General features: G+C 41.0%; 1 protein-coding gene across 2 annotated transcripts in view; it reads right to left on the reverse strand.

The window, feature by feature from the left end:
• Window positions 1-18,134, reverse strand: part of atp13a3 (ATPase 13A3) — a 131,948-nt gene extending 113,814 nt beyond the window's left edge. Inside the window, exons 1-4 of one of the 2 annotated variants that reach the window (XM_046048681.1) lie at window positions 17,814-18,134; window positions 8,292-8,372; window positions 1,720-1,806; window positions 1,456-1,629 (exon numbers count right to left, since the gene is read on the reverse strand). In XM_046048681.1, coding sequence (XP_045904637.1) covers window positions 1,456-1,629; window positions 1,720-1,770 — 225 coding nt within the window. In that variant the 5' untranslated portion in view covers window positions 1,771-1,806; window positions 8,292-8,372; window positions 17,814-18,134. The remainder of the gene's footprint in view (window positions 1-1,455; window positions 1,630-1,719; window positions 1,807-8,291; window positions 8,373-17,813) is intronic. The other variant, XM_046048679.1, reaches the window with a different exon arrangement.
• Between the last annotated feature and the right edge of the window lie 2,270 nt (window positions 18,135-20,404).

Raw genomic sequence — 20,404 nt, forward strand, 5'->3', positions numbered from 1 at the left:
ACGTAGCAGTGAGGATGTGGCATAATCCTAGCTCTAACCTAACCCTCATTCAAGTTCCTATTTCTGAACAAGCCTCTTTAAGTGAGCAGTAGCAAAATGTTTACACTTGAAGGCTGTTCTTAATAAGAGCTGCACTGATCGATCAGTGCATTTGCGTTTTCAGCTGGATCAACCGACCATGTTATACTGCAATTCATTTACAGTTGCATTTTAGTTGTACAAAAAAGCTTTATTTTAAGATTTGTGACAGTGAACGGTCCTGTAACAGTTTGGGAGAAAATGTAGACATAATTTAATAGTCATTGTTTTATTGTGAACATACAATCAAATGGACCCCAGAAAGAACAGCCAATGCTTATGCTGCTGCTAATTGGGATTCTAAATAGAAAGAAAGAAATTTGCAATTAAAGAAAGTTACAAAAATTACTGCATGTGTTGTAAAATAAAGTTTGGAATCAAACAAAAAAAAAAAAAAAAACTGGTATCGGCCTAGAGAATTTCATTCAGAGCATCTCTATTCTTAAAGCTTTAACCCGCATGTGTGTGTGTGTATATATAAAATCAACACCCACAATCAGACATTTGGATTCATACACAGATGGTTAAAGATGAACGCTAACACATGCACACATGCATGAGACCAACACAGAGAGAAAGGAATGCAGACACACAAGCACACGTGAATCTTGTGGACACACTGTACAGACACATGGCATTCCTGCTGGTGTGACTGTCTGTAGGAATCAGTCAGGTGAAATGTATTTACTGTTGCTACTACAACACATCGGTTATATTCATTTGCAGCTTTAAAACCACATGAGCTTGAGGTTTATATCTTCTGTACACCCATATGACAAGCTGTGCCTGACAGCCTTTGGACTTGACTCTCCTGTGGTAAACTGACTTGGAAAAAAAAACAAACAAATTTATAAAGAACCCTGTGTTTCTATTATACAACAGACTGGGAGTAGCTGTGTCAAAGGGCAATTGTATCATTTCATTTGAATCTTTAAATGTAAAAGTAACATAAAAGTATTAATAATTATTATTATTGCTTGGTAGATGTCTGATACTGTACTATTTAGAATGCTGAAACAAATGCAATTTAAACTGCACCATCCAGTATGCTCCTACATCAGGCAACAGCTTAACCTTTGTGCTTTTAATACTAGTCACAGTGGTTGGTACATCTGCTTAATTAATTCATCATCTGTGTTCACTACTTTATTTCATTACCTTTCTGGGCTTTCAGTGGCTCAGCATAAGATGTGGAAACATTTACTTTTTAACTAAAAATTGAAATTAGAAAAGCAGCTAACCCTCACAGTTGAGACGCTAAAACCAGGGAATATTCTTGCTTGAAAAATAACAATTATTGGATTACCTAAGTAGTTGTGGAAACATTTCTGTAGATCAACTAATCAATTAATCATTGTAGCTCTACTTGCTACCTACCGTGGAGCGCAGCAAAACCACTTCAGCATCACGGGCTGTGGTACGGGTGCAGGTGGATTTGACGCACCACTCTGGCATCCAGTAGAGCAGCAGGAGGAGGAAGCCCCCTGTACACAGCACCCCGAGGCCCACCAGGGCCAGGCGCCAACGACACAGACGGTAGCCCTGCAGCTCCTAAAGGGTGGAAGGGGAAAAGGGGTGAATAAGTCTTGAAGCACGAATTCCAATTTTGGCACTGATGTAAAATGAAAATAAGAGGCGTACCATCTCCTCCTCTTCCCCTTTGTTGAGGACCTTCAGGTCTTCCTTCTCCATGCTGCAGAACAGTTTGCCAAGCCCCTCCCTTACTCACTGCAAACACAACAGACAAAATGTCAGGGTGATCAGCGTGGAAAAACATTTCAGCTCCACAACAGCCTATAAAAACAGCGTCTCCACACCAGAGGGTCAGACACCCCAGGTGGGGTCATGAGATATTTTCTAGGGATATGATGCAAAGAGCATTGTATTTTTTGTATTTGTCAAACACATTTATCACATTTTCGCTTCCTCCTTTCCATAATGATGCAAAATAGCCTAAAACTGGAAAAACACTGCTCATCAATAATAGTTTTTATTTTATAAAGTTACCTCTCGCATTTCTGTGGTTGCAAAATCATGCATACAATACACATAACCACATAGCTGGGTTCTCATTTGTAGCATTCGTTTCGATGTCTCACTCTGGGATGCGCCTCCCCGCATATTCCTCAGAAGTATTTATCTCATTACGTCAATCCTGATTGGCTGGTGGTTGTGGTATCTGCATTTAGTGGACCCACCTACCCTTAAATAGCTTACGCTACAACGCAGACACCATTCAAACACCTCTTCTCGCTTCAGATCATATCTCAATCTGTTGTATGGGCTAGCTAGCTTAACTGTCCACAGATAAGAGCGGACATCTCAGTCGCCGGGCGCTAGCTGCCTTCGACACGCTTCGACTCTTCAGTCTCACCACAGACTGGAGCATTACCCGCCTAGCAGTTTCACGGTAAGGTCTTTTTTTCCTGAAGTGTTAGCACACCAGCTAATGAGACGTTCTTTTTAATTAGCACTCCAGCTAACAAAGATGGACTCTAATTCCCCTCACACCAGAGGAGACGGTGATCCTAGGGCTCGGCTCTGCTGCTGTGGGAATAGAATTTTGAGCAGGGACACGCACCAGGTCTGCCTTTCAGGACTGGCCTAATGAGAAAAATGCATCTGAGGAAGATGCGGGGAGGCGCATCCGAGAGTGAGACATCTCACTCATGCTACTCTGAGAACCGGGGTTGCGCAAGTAACCTAAAGTTTATAACCTGAAAGGATTGGGACCCATAACTGTGCAGCCAATTACCATTTAATCTAGTAGTACAGTCATGGTGCAGAGGCAAAGAGGTTACTCAAGTAGCCATGGTAACCCTGGAAATCGGATTAACCGAGTCTTGCTCCCCTGCTAAACACATCACTGCCGATTTAAGTAACACTAACACACAAAAATGATCCAAAATGTAATACTGCATTAGTTAAAGTAACCAAAGCAAATTGTTTGAAAGAATTGGAAACTGCTGAAGAGCTTAACAGGTGCTTCTGTGCTTATTTCAGGATACAGTTTTAAAATGCTGATAAAATGCATTTCTCAAATGCTAAGAAGACTCTATGAACAAGTTGGATATTATTACTGCTCAGGGAAAGAAGTTAGAAGTTGTCTCTTGTGTTGTAAATATCTCAGTATAGACTGCCTTTCTTTTAAACCCTGGGTCGATAATCTTCTTAAAAAGAGGAGCATGAAGCTAGTAGAGCTGGCCCGAATGTCACTTTTGGAGCTTTGACGCTTTGATAGTAATTAAGAGCGAATAATCGAAGCTTTTTTATTTATTTATTTATTTTTTAAACTTTGTTATGGCAAGGCTAGCAGACCCAAGTGCAGGACTAAGAAAGGGAGAAATATTTATTGCAGGTTAAAAGGATCGGATATTGAACAGAGGAAGAGTGAGGCAGAGTGAAAATAGATGCGTGCCGAACCGGGTTGGTGGCTGCTGTACAGAGCAGGGGGAACCGTAGCTGAGAGTCCAGAGTGAGAGAGTCTGAATCCGAGAATAGTTTAGCCGGGCGGGGGTCCAGGCAGAGAGCGCACGGGATGAACGTGTTTCCGGTAGCGGAAATGCAAAATTAACTTTTAATTTTAATTATAGCGACAAAATGCGCTTCTTCTACAATCGGCCTAATTAGGTTTATTTAGTTCATTGTGGTGCTGTTTGTTTCCAGCCTACAGTTTACTGATTGATTTTAAAATGTAGGAAATTTTACTGTTTTGATCTGTAATGAAATTAAGCAATTGTAAAATTAATAAACGCCATAACTTCCACACTACTGCAGTCATCACTCAGTTTAAAGTGCTCCCACACAGCTGAGGGCTTCATTTAGTTTTCCCTTTGATGTGAACTGGAGCGTTACGTTCACTGCTGTCGTCGCCGAAAAAAAACCCCTCAACAATCGAATCTCATAATTGAAAATCGAATATGTACCCAATGGTCGAATATTTGGGTCCAGCCCTAGAAGCTAGGATCTAATTTCAGAAACAAGTCCTGTTCCAAGTCCTCCTCTCCTTTAAAGCCAGAAAGAGACGTGTCTCTGCTACCTTTTTACCAGTTCTTTATTAGGGTGATCTGTTGTATATGAATGCATCTGTACTTGTTTGCACATGTTAGATACTGCATATCACAGTGCACCATACTTGCCCTCTCCCAGTCCCCTCAGAGGGGGTACAATTCTCCTGATTTATGACAATTGCCACAACTGGTTTCTGGCACTGTGTGTAAACCCTACAACTCCACCCAGACAACAATACAGCTTCACCAGAAGAGAGCTCACTGTATACTCATACACACTCTCTCTGTCTCTGCCCCTGCAGGCACTCCTCTGGTTATGTGTCAGCGTTAGCTCCTCCTGTGTTTCCTTTTGTTGATTTTATGTTGAACTTTCTCACCCCATGAACACCCCACACTACTGATATGCAGTGGATAGAAAAAGTCTACACACCCCTGTTAAAATGCCAGGTTCTTATGATGTAAAATAATAAGACAAAGATAAATCATGTCAGAACTTTTTCCACCTTTAATGTGACCAATTCAATTGAAAAAAAAACTGAAATCTTCAAAGGGGAAAAATGAAAAATAAAAACCCTCAAATAACCTGGTTGCACAAGTGTGCACACCCTCTTATAACTGGGGATGTGGCTGTGTTCAGAATTAACCAATCACATTCAAACTCTAGAACTAGAAGTCATTACATACCTGCCATCATTTAAAGTGACTGATTAATCACAAATAAAGTTCAGCTGTTCTAGTAGGATTTTCCTGATATTTTCTTAGTTGCATCTCCGAGCAAAAGCAATGGTCCGCAGAGAGCTTTCAAAGCATCAGAGAGATCTCATTGTTGAAAGACATAAGTCAGGAGACGTGTACAAAAGAATTTCCAAAGTATTAGATATACCATGGACCACAGTGAAGACAGTCATCAAGAGGAGAAAATATGGTACAACTGTGACTTTACCAAGAACTGGACGTCCCTCCAAAATTGATGAAAAGACGAAAAGAAAACTGGTCAGGGAGGCTTCCAAGAGGCCTACAGCAACATTAAAGGAACTGCAGGAATTTCTGGCAAGTACTGGCTGTGTGGTACATGTGACAACTATCTCCCGTATTCTTCATATGAATGGGCTTTGGGGTAGGGTGGCAAGACGGAAGCCTTTTCTTACAAAGAAAAACATCCAAGCACGGCTGAAGTTTGCAAAAACAAACATCAAGTCCCCCAAAAGCATGTGGGAAAATGTTTTATGGTCTGATGAAACCAAGGTAGAACTTTTTGGCCATAATTCCAAGGAACACCATACGCGCAGTGAAGCATGGTGGTGGCAGCATCATTCTTTGGGGCTGTTTTTCTTCAGCTGGAACTGGGGCCTTAGTCAGGGTGGAGGGAATTATGAACAGTTCCAAATATCAGGCAATTTTTGCACTAAACCTTCAGGCGTTCGGTTGGAAAGCTGAAGTTGAAGAGGAGTTCACCTTTCAGCACGACAACGACCCAAAGCACACATCCAAATCCACAAAAGCATGGCTTCACCAGAAGAAGATTAATGTTTTGGAATGGCCCAGCCAGACCTGAATCCAATTGAACATCTGTGGGGTGAACTGAAGAGGGCTGTGCACAGGCGATGTCCTCGCAATCTGACAGATTTGGAGCGCTTTTGCAGAGAAGAGTGGGCAAATATTGTCACGTCAAGATGTGCCATGCTAATAGACTCCTACCCACCCACAGGGGTGTGTAGACTTTTTCTATCCACTGCACATATCCCATGCATTTAGATGTTTTGTTGTGTGTAATTAGGTTACAATTCTGTTGCTTTTGTAATCTTGAAACTCTGCCACTTTGTCATAGCCAGGTTGTGCCTGCAAAGGTAAAGGATTGTCTAGCAGGTGCCTTACAATTCCATAATCAATGAATTTGACAACTTAAGGATACGTTTTGAGTTTTGCCTAATCCATTTAAACTGGTTTCTCAGCAGCATACACACAACTCACAGGCACAGTTTTATAGTAAACAGGTGGATGACACTGCAATGCATCCAGCCAAATCATTCTCAAGGCATTAGAAATGAGATATCAAACTTTTTCAGTGCTATATTTATCTGAACAACAAGCGGACAATTTCTACCATATGAAGAAAATGACAGGACACGCTACAAGAATGCACAGCATTTTCCAGACAGCTGCATGCCCCCAGAACACCTGAGATTATCTCTTAAGAGTGTCATCACACCCACACACAGACCAACTGAGTCATCAAATATGCGTGTTACCCAATATCAAGTTCGTCCGTCTTCTCTCCTCTCAGTTCTCCCTGGAGGACTAGCCAGCAAGTCTGCATTGGTAGTGACTGAGAGGGGCATCTAGGTCAAAAGATGAACAGGCCCTGGACAAGATGGGCTGCACACAATCTGTCTATGTTGCTAAAAGCACAATCAAACTACAGCAGGTTACTATTTGCCATTTTGTTGCAAAATGTTTGGACTCAATCTGGATAAGTATGAACGAGAGGTTAAAAAAAGTTACTGTTTAATGGTCAAGAGTTGTGACAATTAGTCAATCAGGTACCAGGGCTGTACCGAATGTCATATTTTTTAAGATCCAAAGCTGTCGTCGTATTTTATGACTTCATCGCCCTAAAAAAAAAAAAGTAAAATCCTCAATATCAATAAAGTGATTCACTGGATTTAATAAGTTAGTCTTTTTGTTAAGTACGGGCAGAATGAGTAGGATTTGCTGGTTGCTGTTTGTAAACACACGATTCAAAGTTGGCCCCATGCTCTGAGAGAGAGAGCAGCGGTGGTTGAGGCAGAGAAATACATTATTATCTGATTGTTTCATGGCGGTTACGTTCTAAAACACAAATAAGCACGGTCACACTTCCAAACACCCCTGCAGGAAAGGGCCATATTGCCGTATTTTCTGTGCTTGTGCTGCGCTTGAGTGTGTGTGTAGCTCAGCCCCGCCCTCGGTCAGACAGATACACAGACCTGACAGAGAGCAGAGAGAGATGGAGACAGCGATGTAGCCATTTTTATAAATTCCCAACCTCACCGCACGCACAGCAGAATGAATAGACATGAAAAGAATCTGTGCAGCATTCGAATATTGATTTAGAATATGAGTGTCAACATAATGAACAAAGTTTCCAACTATTTGGTACAGCCCTATCAGGTACACTGAGGACCCCCTCCCCGCCCCACGCACACAAAGAAAATTTAAAAACAATACGAAGAGACACAAACACAGGGAGAGTTAGAACACTCTGACCCTAGCTGTCGCTGAGGAGCGCTGGCATGGTGTTTCAGGGCACAGTGCCCATAGGGCCACCCTGCTACTGCACCCACACTACCCTACAACGCCCACTGATCCTGTATCACTGCCCCCCCACACGCCGATATTATCTGCCAGCTGCACCCGGGTGGACTTCTTCTCTGGCATACAGCGGGATATTTTGCTTAGGACCAAGCCCTTCCTAGTATTTTACAATAGCAGCCCCCTGGCCGGTGCTAGGCAGTGGGTGCAGTGCAAGAACATTCCCTCCCAAATCCCTGCTTTGAGTGGAAATGCCTACACCACTGCATCATGGACACACTATTTTACAAGACTGCTGTCCTGGCATGGTGACTCAGACAACAAACCTACGAAAACAGCATTTAAAAGTATCAGGCTTATGTGGTTACTATAACTAAAGAGTGTTACATAGTCTGTTATGTTGGAAACATCTGTTCATCATCAGATAACAAAGGGTTGAAACCTCAGAAACAGACAGTGTTTCATAATTATAGGCTCCAAACAGACAATAGGCCAAAGTTAAAACTTGGTGACTGAGAAGCCAGCCATGTTTACCCTGTTATATCGCAAGTACCAATATGTTACATGTTAACTCAGGAAAGTTATAATTTAATTTAGGTGAGCTTGTGGAAGAACATGGATGGGGAAACTGCCACAAAATCATTATGTATAATTCATATACAGAAATATTAAGAAACAATGTGAACATAGTTTACATCAGTATAATAAAACTGTTGGGTTCGAGGGGCCACAAAAGTTACTTCAAATAGCTAGTCAGAATTATTGCAGCGCAATCAGCTCCAGAAAATGTACAACCTGGGTGTCTGGCAGTTTTAAGGTAGATTTTTGTAACTGATGAGGCTGAAGATGGTGATCTGTCAGTAAGAAAGATTCACTTACTAAAAAAAGTTTAGTTGGTTGGTGTGCTCTTACCTTGAGAGCCAGGGACACGATGCCCCAGGCGGTCCTCCTCCCCGCAATTAGCTTGCTCTCTCACCACACCAACCTGGAACCCTGTGGGGAGGGGGGGAGGGGCATTACAAACAACTTTCAAAAACTTCAGGTCTTTCCACTAAAGTGACTGTGATGAACTGGATGTTAACTGGGAGAGAGACGGTCACAAAACAGTAACATATCACCCAAAGGGAAAAACAATAATGATAAATGTGTACTGAGCTGGAGCAGAACAATATGTTAAAAGAACATGTCAAGGTGTACTCACCATGTATGTACTTGCCAAGTACAGGATAGGACTCTCTTAAGTAACTAAATTAAATGTAAATGGGTGAACAATCTGTACTTTAGTTTGAAGTTACTCAAAGGCCACCAAATAACTATCAGCATCATGGAATACACCACAAGAGTGTAGAGATATTGAGAAGGTGTCTACGCTAATGCAGATTTTAGGACAGAATATCATGTACTAGGCCACACTGTAGAGGGTGAGTGAAATGTTTTTCCATCATCTCAAGTTCAGATATCGATCTTCCTGTTCCCACAAGCTCTGGTGGACTTATGTTGTGGCTAAACCCGTCTCATGCTGACTCATTTTACACTTCATTGCCAGTAATGCTTTCCCATTCTGATTAAAGAACCTTGCTTAAGGTATTGCTACTCATCATGACACTGTAGGTGTCATGTTATGTTTTTAGTATATGTTTGGAACTAAAGCCGCGGTTGGGATACAGTCTTTGGAACACAATTTAAACACTTTTTATGGTACTAATGAATTTTCGTTGCTTATATTAAGTTAAATTAGAAAGTGTGTTAAATAAATTAGTCTGATTTTTGAAGTGACGAGAAGTTCTTGGAACTCCGAAAAGTGGCGGCTTTTAACGTCATAACGCCGATACACAAGCTGATGCAGCTACATTGTTTTACATGCTATAAGAATACATCTGCTTATTCGTTTTTGTCTAATATAATTGTTTGCTCCGAGTTTGTAAAATATGCTGCCCTGCTGCCAGTAGACTTGTCCATGTTTGCGATTGGTCCTATGCTACAAACACCATCCCTTTTATGTGAACGTGACCATGGCTGGATTGGGGAACCGAGTTGATAACCAGCTTTGTGTGCCTGATCACGATTGTTACTGATAGTGAAGCTAGATAACGAAAAGATATCCTGCATATGTTGAACTTGCTTCGTAGTATAGGCCCCTGTCGTTAATCTGAGGATGACAGGAGAAACCAGTGTGTTTACACAAGAATAGAGGACCCTGGTAGGGCCTCTAAGTCAGCATGACTGCAGAGATATTTATAGATTCCTCCAGCCCAGCCTAAAGCCACATTGTTGTCTCTCATTTGATTAGTCTGCTATTATATTAATAAGCAAAGCTGGCTTGGGAAAAAAACAAATGAGGCAGCTGTTGATCGTTTTTCAAACTACAAGATTAAACACGACAATCATTATTCCAGCATTCCTGGAAAAAAAAAATTGTAAGATGTCAGGGGGGAAAAAAGTCTATCAAACCACAACAGAGGTAGAGAGCTATCTGAGCCCGAAGGCAGACCAGGTTCTTCAACCAAGCACATCTTTTACACAGCTCAGGGGCACATGTATTATGAGATGATTATCTGTGGACAGACAATAATTGTTAATTTATTTCATGATGCGAGTTCTGACTCTCCAATTCATCAACCGCTTTTTTTAATCTATAGATATGTTCATTAACGTTGGCAAACATTTATAGTTTAAATCTCAAGAGCAGAAGCAATATTAGTACAACTATAGGACTAGGGCGACAACAATAATTATATTCTTCATTACTGCTAATTATTATCCATAGAATGATTGGAAAACAGAAAAATGCCCATCACAATATCTCAAAAACCCAAGGTGTCGTCTTCAAAAAGCTTGTTATGACTGACCAACAGTCCAAAACCTAAAGATATTTCATTTACCATCACATGTGACATAGAAAAAGCAGCAAATGCTCTCATTCGAGAAGCTGGATCCAGAAAATGGAAACTTTACTTAAAATGACAGATGATTATGAGATTGTCATAAAGTCCAATATCTTCATTTGCTAAATATCATCTACAAAGTTAAGATCACTTTTGAATGAGGCTAAGCTTTTGAAGCAGCTTACACATACACTTTTACAAGAACTAGAAGTAGTAAATAACTCCAGGATAACTAAGACTAGACATACTCTCCTTTCCCTTTCTGTCTCGTTCTTCAACACACAGACAAAAAGGAAAATGCAAACAATGAGCCCTGACCTAATGACATAGGTCTATAATTCGTGGAAGCATTTGAAGGAAAAAGTGTTTTGTTGCCATCATGCTCTGCACTCAATGTGCTTTCTTTATCACTTCCCCTCCTACTCATGGGGCATTATAGCCATGCTTTGTTCCCCCATCACAGGCCAATCAAGCTGCTTATCACTTTAGCCACTGGCCTTACTAAAAATCTATGACCATCTGCCCTTGCTCTGCTGCCTGAACAGTTGAAAAGTCTTTCTCAGCCAGTTTTAAGAGCCCACTGCCAACTTGTGGAAAATATACCTATAAATAACATTTTATTTTAGATTTATGCATACAGAGGGGATGTAGCAAGGCAACAAGCACATCCAGTTCAATATTTAGTGAGGAGATGATTATCTAAAGAGCTAACAGGGCAGACACACAATTGACTGTAAAAAGTTTCTTGCTTCTCAAACTTCAAACTCAGTTTAAGCTTATTGAAATTTGAATCGTCTAGTCAAACTCACCTATCAATGCAGGAAACATCCACACCTCTAATCCTGAGCATCAGCCTCAAAATGCATCACAGATACAGTTTGTTTTGAGATGACATACGCACACTTCAGAGCGCAACAAAGTGAGAAAGAATTGTCAAAATTACAGGCTGCTAAGATCGATGCCGAGGGAAGGGGGCGTTAACGTGGATGAGCGTGGAGTGGAGGAGGACAAAAAGAGATCTACAAGGAGTGAGTCTGAATGTGAGCAATCCTGTAAAAAGAAAAAAAATACTTATGAGAAGAAAAATGGAGGGAAAGGGCTGGGAAAAAACAATAATCCCACAGATCAAAAGTGTGCTGAGTGTTAAGTCAGACCACATGCTTTTGGATTAACAGTGGCATTGCATGACAGTCTATGAAAAACGGCCACTGTACTAGAAATCAAAACACATTTTACTTCATTGACCGGCTTGTTGGTTTACTGACCGCGGGTGAGAAATTTCTACATGGATGTAACAGATTTTTGAATTATTCAAAGTTAACTTGTGCTCATAAAAATAAGTAAAGTGGCAAATGTCTGAATCATCCGAACAACTGTTAATAAAGATGAGCTAGAGCTAAGAGTGTGGGTCACAACACAAAAACTACAAATGATGCTTCTATACATGTCCTAACAGCACTTGACAACAGACAGCCAGCACCCTTAAGCCTAGCTCACACTACACGATTTCAAGCCAGATTTCCCGGTCGGTGAGCTTGGCGACCGTCAGGCTGTTATCAGGGATAAATTAGCGATGGCTCGACAGTCACCACTCGTTGTGTGAACTACTTAACCCTGACACATCGGCGACGCAAGCCAGAAATCCAGCATCCAGCCAATGAGAGCAGGCAGCTGGCAGAACAGGGAGCTACTTTTTCACCGCAAAACACTTTTTACTCACATCCAGCTCTCTCTGTAGCAGACGATCTCTGCTACCTGCATGTGCCAATCCATTCTTTCACCCATACTCTTTGTTTTTATAATTGTTCTCTTTATAACAAACAACAGCTATTCAGTGTGTAGGTTTGCGTTTCCCGTTTCACGTTTCACGTGTGTTTTCTTGACAAAACTTGGTTTAGAGACCAGCCCAAGCAGGAAGCTTCCGGTCAGCAAACTGATGCAAACGCGGAAGTCCCTTAGACCTGCATTCTATTGAGTGGCCAGCGGGGGCGTCTGTTCTGGTTGCAAAAAGGAGTCCGGCCCCATTAGAAATAATGGTACTATGACCCTACTTCACAGCTGAATAAACACTTTCCTAATGAGTTTATGTTCTCAATAACTAGTTTCAAGTCTTCTTCAATACAACATGATGTTCATTTAGTAAATTATGGTCCCATTTAGAGGAAAATAGACCAGATAGCAGAGTATGCTTCACGGCAGGATTATCTATGATCGACAAGTTGTTATCATGGCAACCTGTCAATCAGGCTAGGTTCTCGTACCCACGGCACTGTGTAAATTTAACCAGCGCTGTTGAAAAAGTTTATTATGAATTGGCTGTTCACTTTCTCTGGTGAGACAAAATTGTCAGCCCTGTTAAAATGACAGTTGAATTACAGATGCACCTAGCTAAGCAAGCTAGCTCGCTCCACACACAGCCGTTAGCTCCACTGTCTCGTTCAAATATGGTCACGTCTGGTGCCGCTGGTTGCAAAAAAAATCAACATGGCGGCGGCCTATCAGCCAAACTCGAGGGTTCAAAACGGCAGAATTGACGGGTTGTCAGTTCGTGTGTAGTGTGTGACCCTACGTCACTGATCAGTCACGTAACATGAACGCCCGTCACAAGACGGCAAGTGTGTAGTCTGAACAACGATCTGCTGATGATTAAAGTCATGTAGTCTGCACGAGCCATGCAGTCTAGACAGTCAAGAATGCATGCAGATTTGTAAACGATTGAAAATTCACATTTTTAGGGGTCAGGCTAGGCAAAGCCTATCCCCACCTCAGAGGCCAAAACCTTCCTTCACTGTATATGTTATTTTATATCATGTAAATTAAATTAATTGTTTAAAATAACCATACTTCATCACATTTGATTATTTTCTCCCTTTATTTACACTGTGATATAAAGCAGAGGGAATTTCTATCAGATATATTGATGCAATTATACACCTCTATTCTCAGGTTTGCATTAACAGTGCGAAATTTCACAGTTGTTTATATTTTCATTTGAAGTGTTTCATCTCATTTCCACTGATGAAGGCCGCTAGTTTGTCCTGGTCTTGTTGGAGGCAAACCGCTAGACCGGCACTAGAAAGATCTGTTTCTGTATCACGCTGCTCTGGTGCTCCCACACCAAACATTGCTGGGCTGCTGAGATGACTTTTACCATGTCAGGATATTTCTCCTCTCCACTCTGAATCAACACTGGCAGGCCTTCCATCACAGGCTGCTGTCTTAAAGCTCACCTGTGAAAAGTCTTGAGGCTTCAGCTCAAAGGCCCGTGGAATATTGGCGCTTCACTTCTTAAACTGCTTCCAACTCTTCAGTTTGAACAAGACCCCAAGCTCCCTCACAGAGAGGAAGAAAGTTCAAAGGTGAAAAGTTCAATTCCTCAATTCCAGTAACCCAGATGATCACAGATGATCACAGATGAGTAACATCAAGCAAGTTAAACTTGGCCCTCAATGATACTCACATGACGCCAGACACAGTAACAAGGTTCGCTTTTTTAACAATTATTTACCCAAGGGAAAATTTCTAGTATAAAGCATAAATACAGACATTAGGTCTATGCTACTTGGTCCTGAGACACGTCTTCCTGAACAAAGCAACCACAATAAAAAGCACATCGACACAGATCTTAAAACAATCCGGCTAATCTCTTAAGGAGCCTTAAGGACCCACTCAAGTGGTAGAGCTGCAATTACTAGTCAATTAATCTATAAGATGAGAGACGGAAAAATAACCAGCAACTATTTTGGTAATCATTTAAGTTGTTTTTCAAGCAAAGATGGCAAATATTCTCTGGTTCCAGCTTCCCATTTGTGAGCATTTGCCCCTTTTATGCCACTGTTTTATATAATTGTAAATTTAATATCTTGGACTGTTGATTGGACAAAACAAGGAGTTGAGACAGGACCTTGGACATGGACATTTTTTACTATGTTCTGAAATGTTATAGACTAAAAGATTTGTCGAAAACATTATCAGAAGATTAATCAATAATGGAAATAAAAAAATCATTAGTTGCAGCCTTTCTAAGTTTCATCTTTATCTCCCTAACTCCTGCCATGGTTAACTAAAAACAAACCATGTTAAGATAAAAACTACAGTTCAATGTACAAAATTAACATGTTTTTTAAAATTTTTTTAAAAAATGAACCAATCCACACTAACTCAAGTGACAAATCAATTGAATCATTATTTTATCTCTAGTTTTAACTGCAAAGCTTTTGTCTGTCAATGACTTATTTTCACCCTGTAAATGACAAATAGACCAGTAGTTCATCAGAGAAACTTTATTTAGGCAATGGGTTAAGTTAATATGGTATCTAGATATCACCTCTGAATTCTTATGTCTTATGTACGTGAGTTGGAAGCTTTTCCTCATATGGACATAGGAACAACAACAAAACACTGTGTACGTGTAGAGAACCCTCCTCTTAACTCAAAGGTCACATTCTCATTAAAGCCACACAAACTAATTATCTCCTAAGCCTCACTGTGGCAGCACAGAAAGTCATGCGCCAGCCAGCCTACTGTCTAGCGCTCGCAGGAGGCTTGGAACAAAGTCCATAAACTGTTATAAACAAGGTTACTCATCTACTGTATATGGCAAAATCCTGCTAATAAGATTGGGAAGAAAAGACTATGTTGGAAGGCATGGCACCATAACAATTGTTGACCTATTTAGGGAAGGAGTGTTCTACTACTATCTAACAGATGAATACAATTTAACTGATAAAGGGGACTTCTGGATATACCTAATTACAGAGTTGCGTAGAGTCTATGGGTTAAAATACAGGACAGGATTAAAGTGTATTTCAAAGATTAAAGCTTCTAGATAATATACAATCATCCCCTGTATTTTATAAAATGGCAGCAACTGCTCTCTATGGTAAAACCAAAAGCACCCATAACATGGATTGGCCAGTAAGGTAAGTAAGTAACATAATATAAAATAAGTCATATATACTAGTGGACTCCAGTCAGACTGGTTTAATTCAAAACAATGAGTGCTGGAAATGTAAGCGATCAACCAATCCGATATTTATATCGGACCGATAGCTGCATCGGGTATCGTGACAATGGGGTAGATCTATTCAATTCAGTTCCGCGTATAATTCGCAGTGCATCAGCAGTGTGCCAGTAGACCTGAACATTTTGCTTGGGGAGCTAACATAGCATTTTATTTTCCAGTTAGGAAGCAATATTTAAGCCCAACCTGACGTTGCCTTACGCATAAAGGAATGACTCCCAGTCTCCTCTTCACACTGAGGAATACAGATTATTAATTTTACACTATTGGATCAGTACTCGGCATTAGCCGATACCCAAGGCCCAGGTATTCGTATCGGTGAATGGGAATGAAGAGTGGGACTGTGCGCTGGTTTTCCCCATTTGGACCCGAGTGGTTGGATCAGCCCTTCCATGCAACCAGCTGGACTTTCAAAGGTACAGTTTGGGTTAGCTCTTGCAGGCTTCCTTAATGCAGCATGGATTATACTAAGGAACTGAAAAGCACACCTTGTTATAAGGGCTAGATTGAACTCATGACTGTTACAGCCTTGTACGAGTCAATGCTAGCCAAACAGAAAGATTCTGTGTCAAAATTAACTGAAATGTGGGGTAGCTTCTGCAGATTTAACTCGTGGTGGGGATCATTAGATAGCAATATGTAATGGAAAGCTTTAATGTATGTCATGTGGGGAATTGTGGCAAGGGGGAGATGCAGTGACCTATCATGCTGTACTGTTTGCTTTCAGTTTTAGTTTTCTGTTTGTGTACTTTGTAACCTGTAGACCCAAAAAGGGAAAAGTTTGTTTTGTACTGTAATGGTGCAGCGCTGTTTGAGCGGGAGTCCAAGAGGCCTAGGGCACCTTTGAAGGAGAGTCAGGAAGGAGCTACTGTGAAGGATCAGAGACATTGTGCATACAACAGCTGTTAGCCTAGTGCTTCACCAGCCGCAGCTTTAGGGTAGACTGTCAAAAAGAAACCCATAGTTGAAAATTATATGTGAGCTACTTTTTGCCAGAAGGCTTGTGGGAGATTCAAAGGTGGCTTTACTAAATACTGACATCATGCATTAATTTAGTTTGTGTTTTAAAAGGCATACTAAACTCAGACAATTTGAAAATATTTGTTTCTAAATAAAATTTGTTCTAATAAATATCTGCATATATCCAAATAATTCATACCATCAAATTACAAAATTTGGTCCCCTGAAAATCATATTGTTTTTCTCCTCAGTTAACTTAATTTCTTCGCTCAAATTACGCGTATTAGGTTATTGTAGCAGCAGGAACAGAAGATGCGGGTTAGTGTGACTACACAGGTCAGTCAGGGGACAGCCATTTACTCCCCAACTGTCTGGACTAACCACAATAACATTCACACAGTTTTAATGCTACACTGGGCATTGTTTCACCAATTCTTGTTTACTCTTTTTGCTGGCTGGCTTTGACTTCAACATGCACACATGCAGCTGTGTAATGCAGCATGTGCATCATGGACAATCTAAATAAGCTTTATTTCGAGTTTGGAGTGAGCAGTATCAATATACTTTGGGTTTTGGCTGTTGCACACAATACTTTTTCCTCTTCAATGTCCCTTAAAAGTATGTCACAAGATAATAGATTGTTTCTATCTTGTTAATCCATTGTCAGGGACTAAATGAACTGTTGAATCAGCTAATAACATGGGATTTATTTGTGAATGAGCTATATGTTTTACAAGATATTTCAATTACATGTTCTCATTCACTTGTGTTCGGGTAGCTGTTTTTAACTCCCAGTTCCCCCAGGCTATTAGAGTTTTCTTTAGGCTCGTTTTACTTGTTAACAATGTCCTATACTGATAGTGGAGATCCGACCAGACAGACAGGTGCTTAAGAGGAATGAGCCAAAGCTAACAGAAAGGAGGCGGTCAAACGGCTAACAGTTTCAACAATGACATTCTTTATTTTAATGACATGACTGCCTACATTAAATGATTACTAACTCCGTTAATTAGTAGCAACCACCCCGAAACGAAAGAAGTCTTAAGCCAATTAAGGACCAAAGAAACAATCTTACAATCACATCCAATGTGACTATCGTGAGTCTACGTTGCAACAAAACATGGTAACTTCTAGGTTTAATTTGTTTAGGGTAGGTTTATCTTTTACTAGCCAATATTAACGACATCCATAAAGAACAACATTCTCTAGCGATAAAACGCTGACCATGAATCATGGCTACAACAAGCCCCAGGCAGCCAGGGGAGTGCTTCATCGGGAAGACGTCGCTGGCTAGCTGGCTAGCGTTAGCAAAGCTTCATTGTTAGCCAGCTCCTTAGTGACTAGCTCAATAACAGCGCCCATGTGTCTTCCACTGGTGGTGGTCTTGCTTTTGGTTTCAGATACTGTTGGACAGAAAAAGGCGCTTCAATAGCAATCCCGATTTCCCGCACACGCATCCGCCAGCTAACGATAGCTATAGCCCCGCTAGGTAGCAACTAACACATGGGTGATGATGACAGCGATGTAGGCAAACCGCATTAACACATTTCCGAACAACACACTCACCCAGAACCACCTGGACACTCTGAAGATCACCTCCGAGTCATAGTGAGACGAGAGCAGCTGTTATCTGAAGGAAAACGTCGTTGAAGAGAAAAACGGACTAAGTTTAATAGAAAAATGTTGTCGCAACAGACGGGCAGAGTGGATTGTTGCTGTGTGTTGACAGCTCGGTGGGACAGACTGAGTACTACAGCAGTAGTGAACTGGCCTGAACTGGCTGTCTGACGGCAGGAAGTGACACGGCGTGACATCACGGGAGGACTACACAAAGTGAGTACATGTGCAGCCATCACCCAAAAACGTCCATTCACTCTGATGTGTCACAGCTCAGTGTGATGCACGGACATCATGTTATGATTGTATCTGGTTTTATTGAGATAATCAAGCCCAGCTGATTAAGAAGGTGGTCCATCATTAAGGCTGGATCACCAAATAGGCAGAGCGGGCAGCAGCTCCAGGGCCGAGACTTCTAGTGGCCCCATAAGCCACAGGTTCACTGCGTCAATTAGTTTTTGGTAATTCGGTTAATTTAATATATTTGCACCACTAAAAACAGCCTGCATTCTTAGCTGATTAAACAACCCTGTCTTGTAAAGGGACCCTGTGTCATAATCTAATTTAAGAAAGACCTTTGTTATTTTAGTTCATATGTGCTCACATGGTGTAGGCCTATATTAATCCATAAAGTTGTTAAATCAAATTACCATAACCTAATTTACACACAAATGACGGGGGCCATAGAGTAGCCTACTTTGTCTTAAGCCAATAATTACCATGTTATGTATAACCTGCTTTCACATTTACATTTAGCCGACGCGTTTATCCAAAGGCTTTTGGAATTTTATAATATAAACTCTTTCATAATTTTTGCCCTGTGGCCCACAAACAGGTTAATCCAGCCATGATCATTAAGCAAAACGGACGTGCAAGAGGCTGAGTAAACAAAGAGGGATTAAAATTGAAGTAGCAACAGCCAAAATATCCTAGTTTGAGTCAAGCTTCAAGACTACAACAATACATCCTACATTTCCAATAAGGCAACCAAAAGTGCCTGATGCCCACAGGTTTTAACATAAAACTCCAGGTCCCTAGTTTGAAATGCAGACTTGTAAAAAATTCAAAGCCTCATGCCCAAGTTGAAACATCATCAGGCTTATTTCTTTACACTTTGGAAAGTTCTTCCAGAGCCCCAGGAGACATAATACAAAGGTTTTCTCAGACTGTTACTTGTGACAAGAAAGCTGGTCTTAGTGTGTCACAGAGTCCACAAAGTTTTCAAGCAACTCACTATTATATAATCTTTCATTTAGTGATTCAGTAACAACACGTTATTTAATAATTAGGCGTATACTTTCTGATTTCTTCCTCACTCATTTACTTCAACTATTCTGGAATTTCTGTTTCCCCACTCCCTCCTCCTCTTCTGACCAACATGCAAGGTGAACAAAATATGCTGCAGGCTCAAATCATCCGGCTTCTTCCATGTCCTCTGCAGTGGAGCGATCACTGACGCACGGGCCAAGAAAAACAGAAAGGCCCGTTCCCCGCTGCTGCTTCAGATGTACTAATCCGTGCTCTTCATCACTTCTGCAAACAAAATTCCACCTTTTTATATGGGACACACAGTTTGTTTTTCTTTGACCGAGTCTTAGAAGGGACAGAGATGAGGTCCAGAGATTGAGCAATGCTAGCTCAGCATTCAACATGACATCAGACGGCATTAGTGTAGTACAAACACATCATTCCTTTCTTTGGTTTATTGGATCTGTTCGGAAATGCAGATGATTAACTTGTGTTTTGATCTATTCATTTGACAGTTCAAGTTCTCAGAAGGTGTACAACAGCCAAACACATAGGCCCATTACAAAAATAAGGCCCTCATGTAAAGTTGGCAACATGAGCTCCTGCCACTATGTGAGTAATGACTGAACTTATTCAGCATCTCAGATTTCAGGCCTCTTTACCATGCTATACGCATGGGATCCATTCATATCCATGAGCAACATTAGATTGGTCTAAGCAGCAGGAGGCACTGCATGGCTTTTCATTGTGGGTTAATTAGCCACATCACAAATGTATTAAAGACAAAGCAGTTACAGAAATAAATGTATGGCTGAATTAAAGATGTCAGAAGTATTTCCACTATCAGTAAGGCTGGACTACATGGTTGAAAACATTTTCACAATATTAAAGGCAGGGTAGGTAAGTTTGAGAAACAAGCAAGAAACTGCTGGATTTTTAAAGTATCCAACGGAGAAAAACTCCCACCCCCTCCCTTCTGAGCTCCTTCCAAAGCCACGTCCCCAAAACACGTGAACGCGCGTTGCCGACACCGCAGAAGGACGAGCAGAGTATGACGAGCGGAGAGGAGTGCTGTGCAGCGGCGCACATCTGGGGTAAGAAAACATCTAACTTTATCATTATGAAAATAAACAGTTTAAAAAGACAGACTTTTAATCCATAACGAGCTGCCTAGCTAACTGTTAGCAACAGATAGCTGTGCTACCAGCTGTGGTAACACTGGGCAAAGCTAAAAACAGGCTGATACACATTTTCTCGTTTCCATCAGTTACACTACACGAACGTGAATTTCG

The sequence above is a fragment of the Micropterus dolomieu genome, linkage group LG05, assembly GCF_021292245.1.
Source record: "Micropterus dolomieu isolate WLL.071019.BEF.003 ecotype Adirondacks linkage group LG05, ASM2129224v1, whole genome shotgun sequence".
NCBI lineage: Eukaryota > Metazoa > Chordata > Actinopteri > Centrarchiformes > Centrarchidae > Micropterus > Micropterus dolomieu.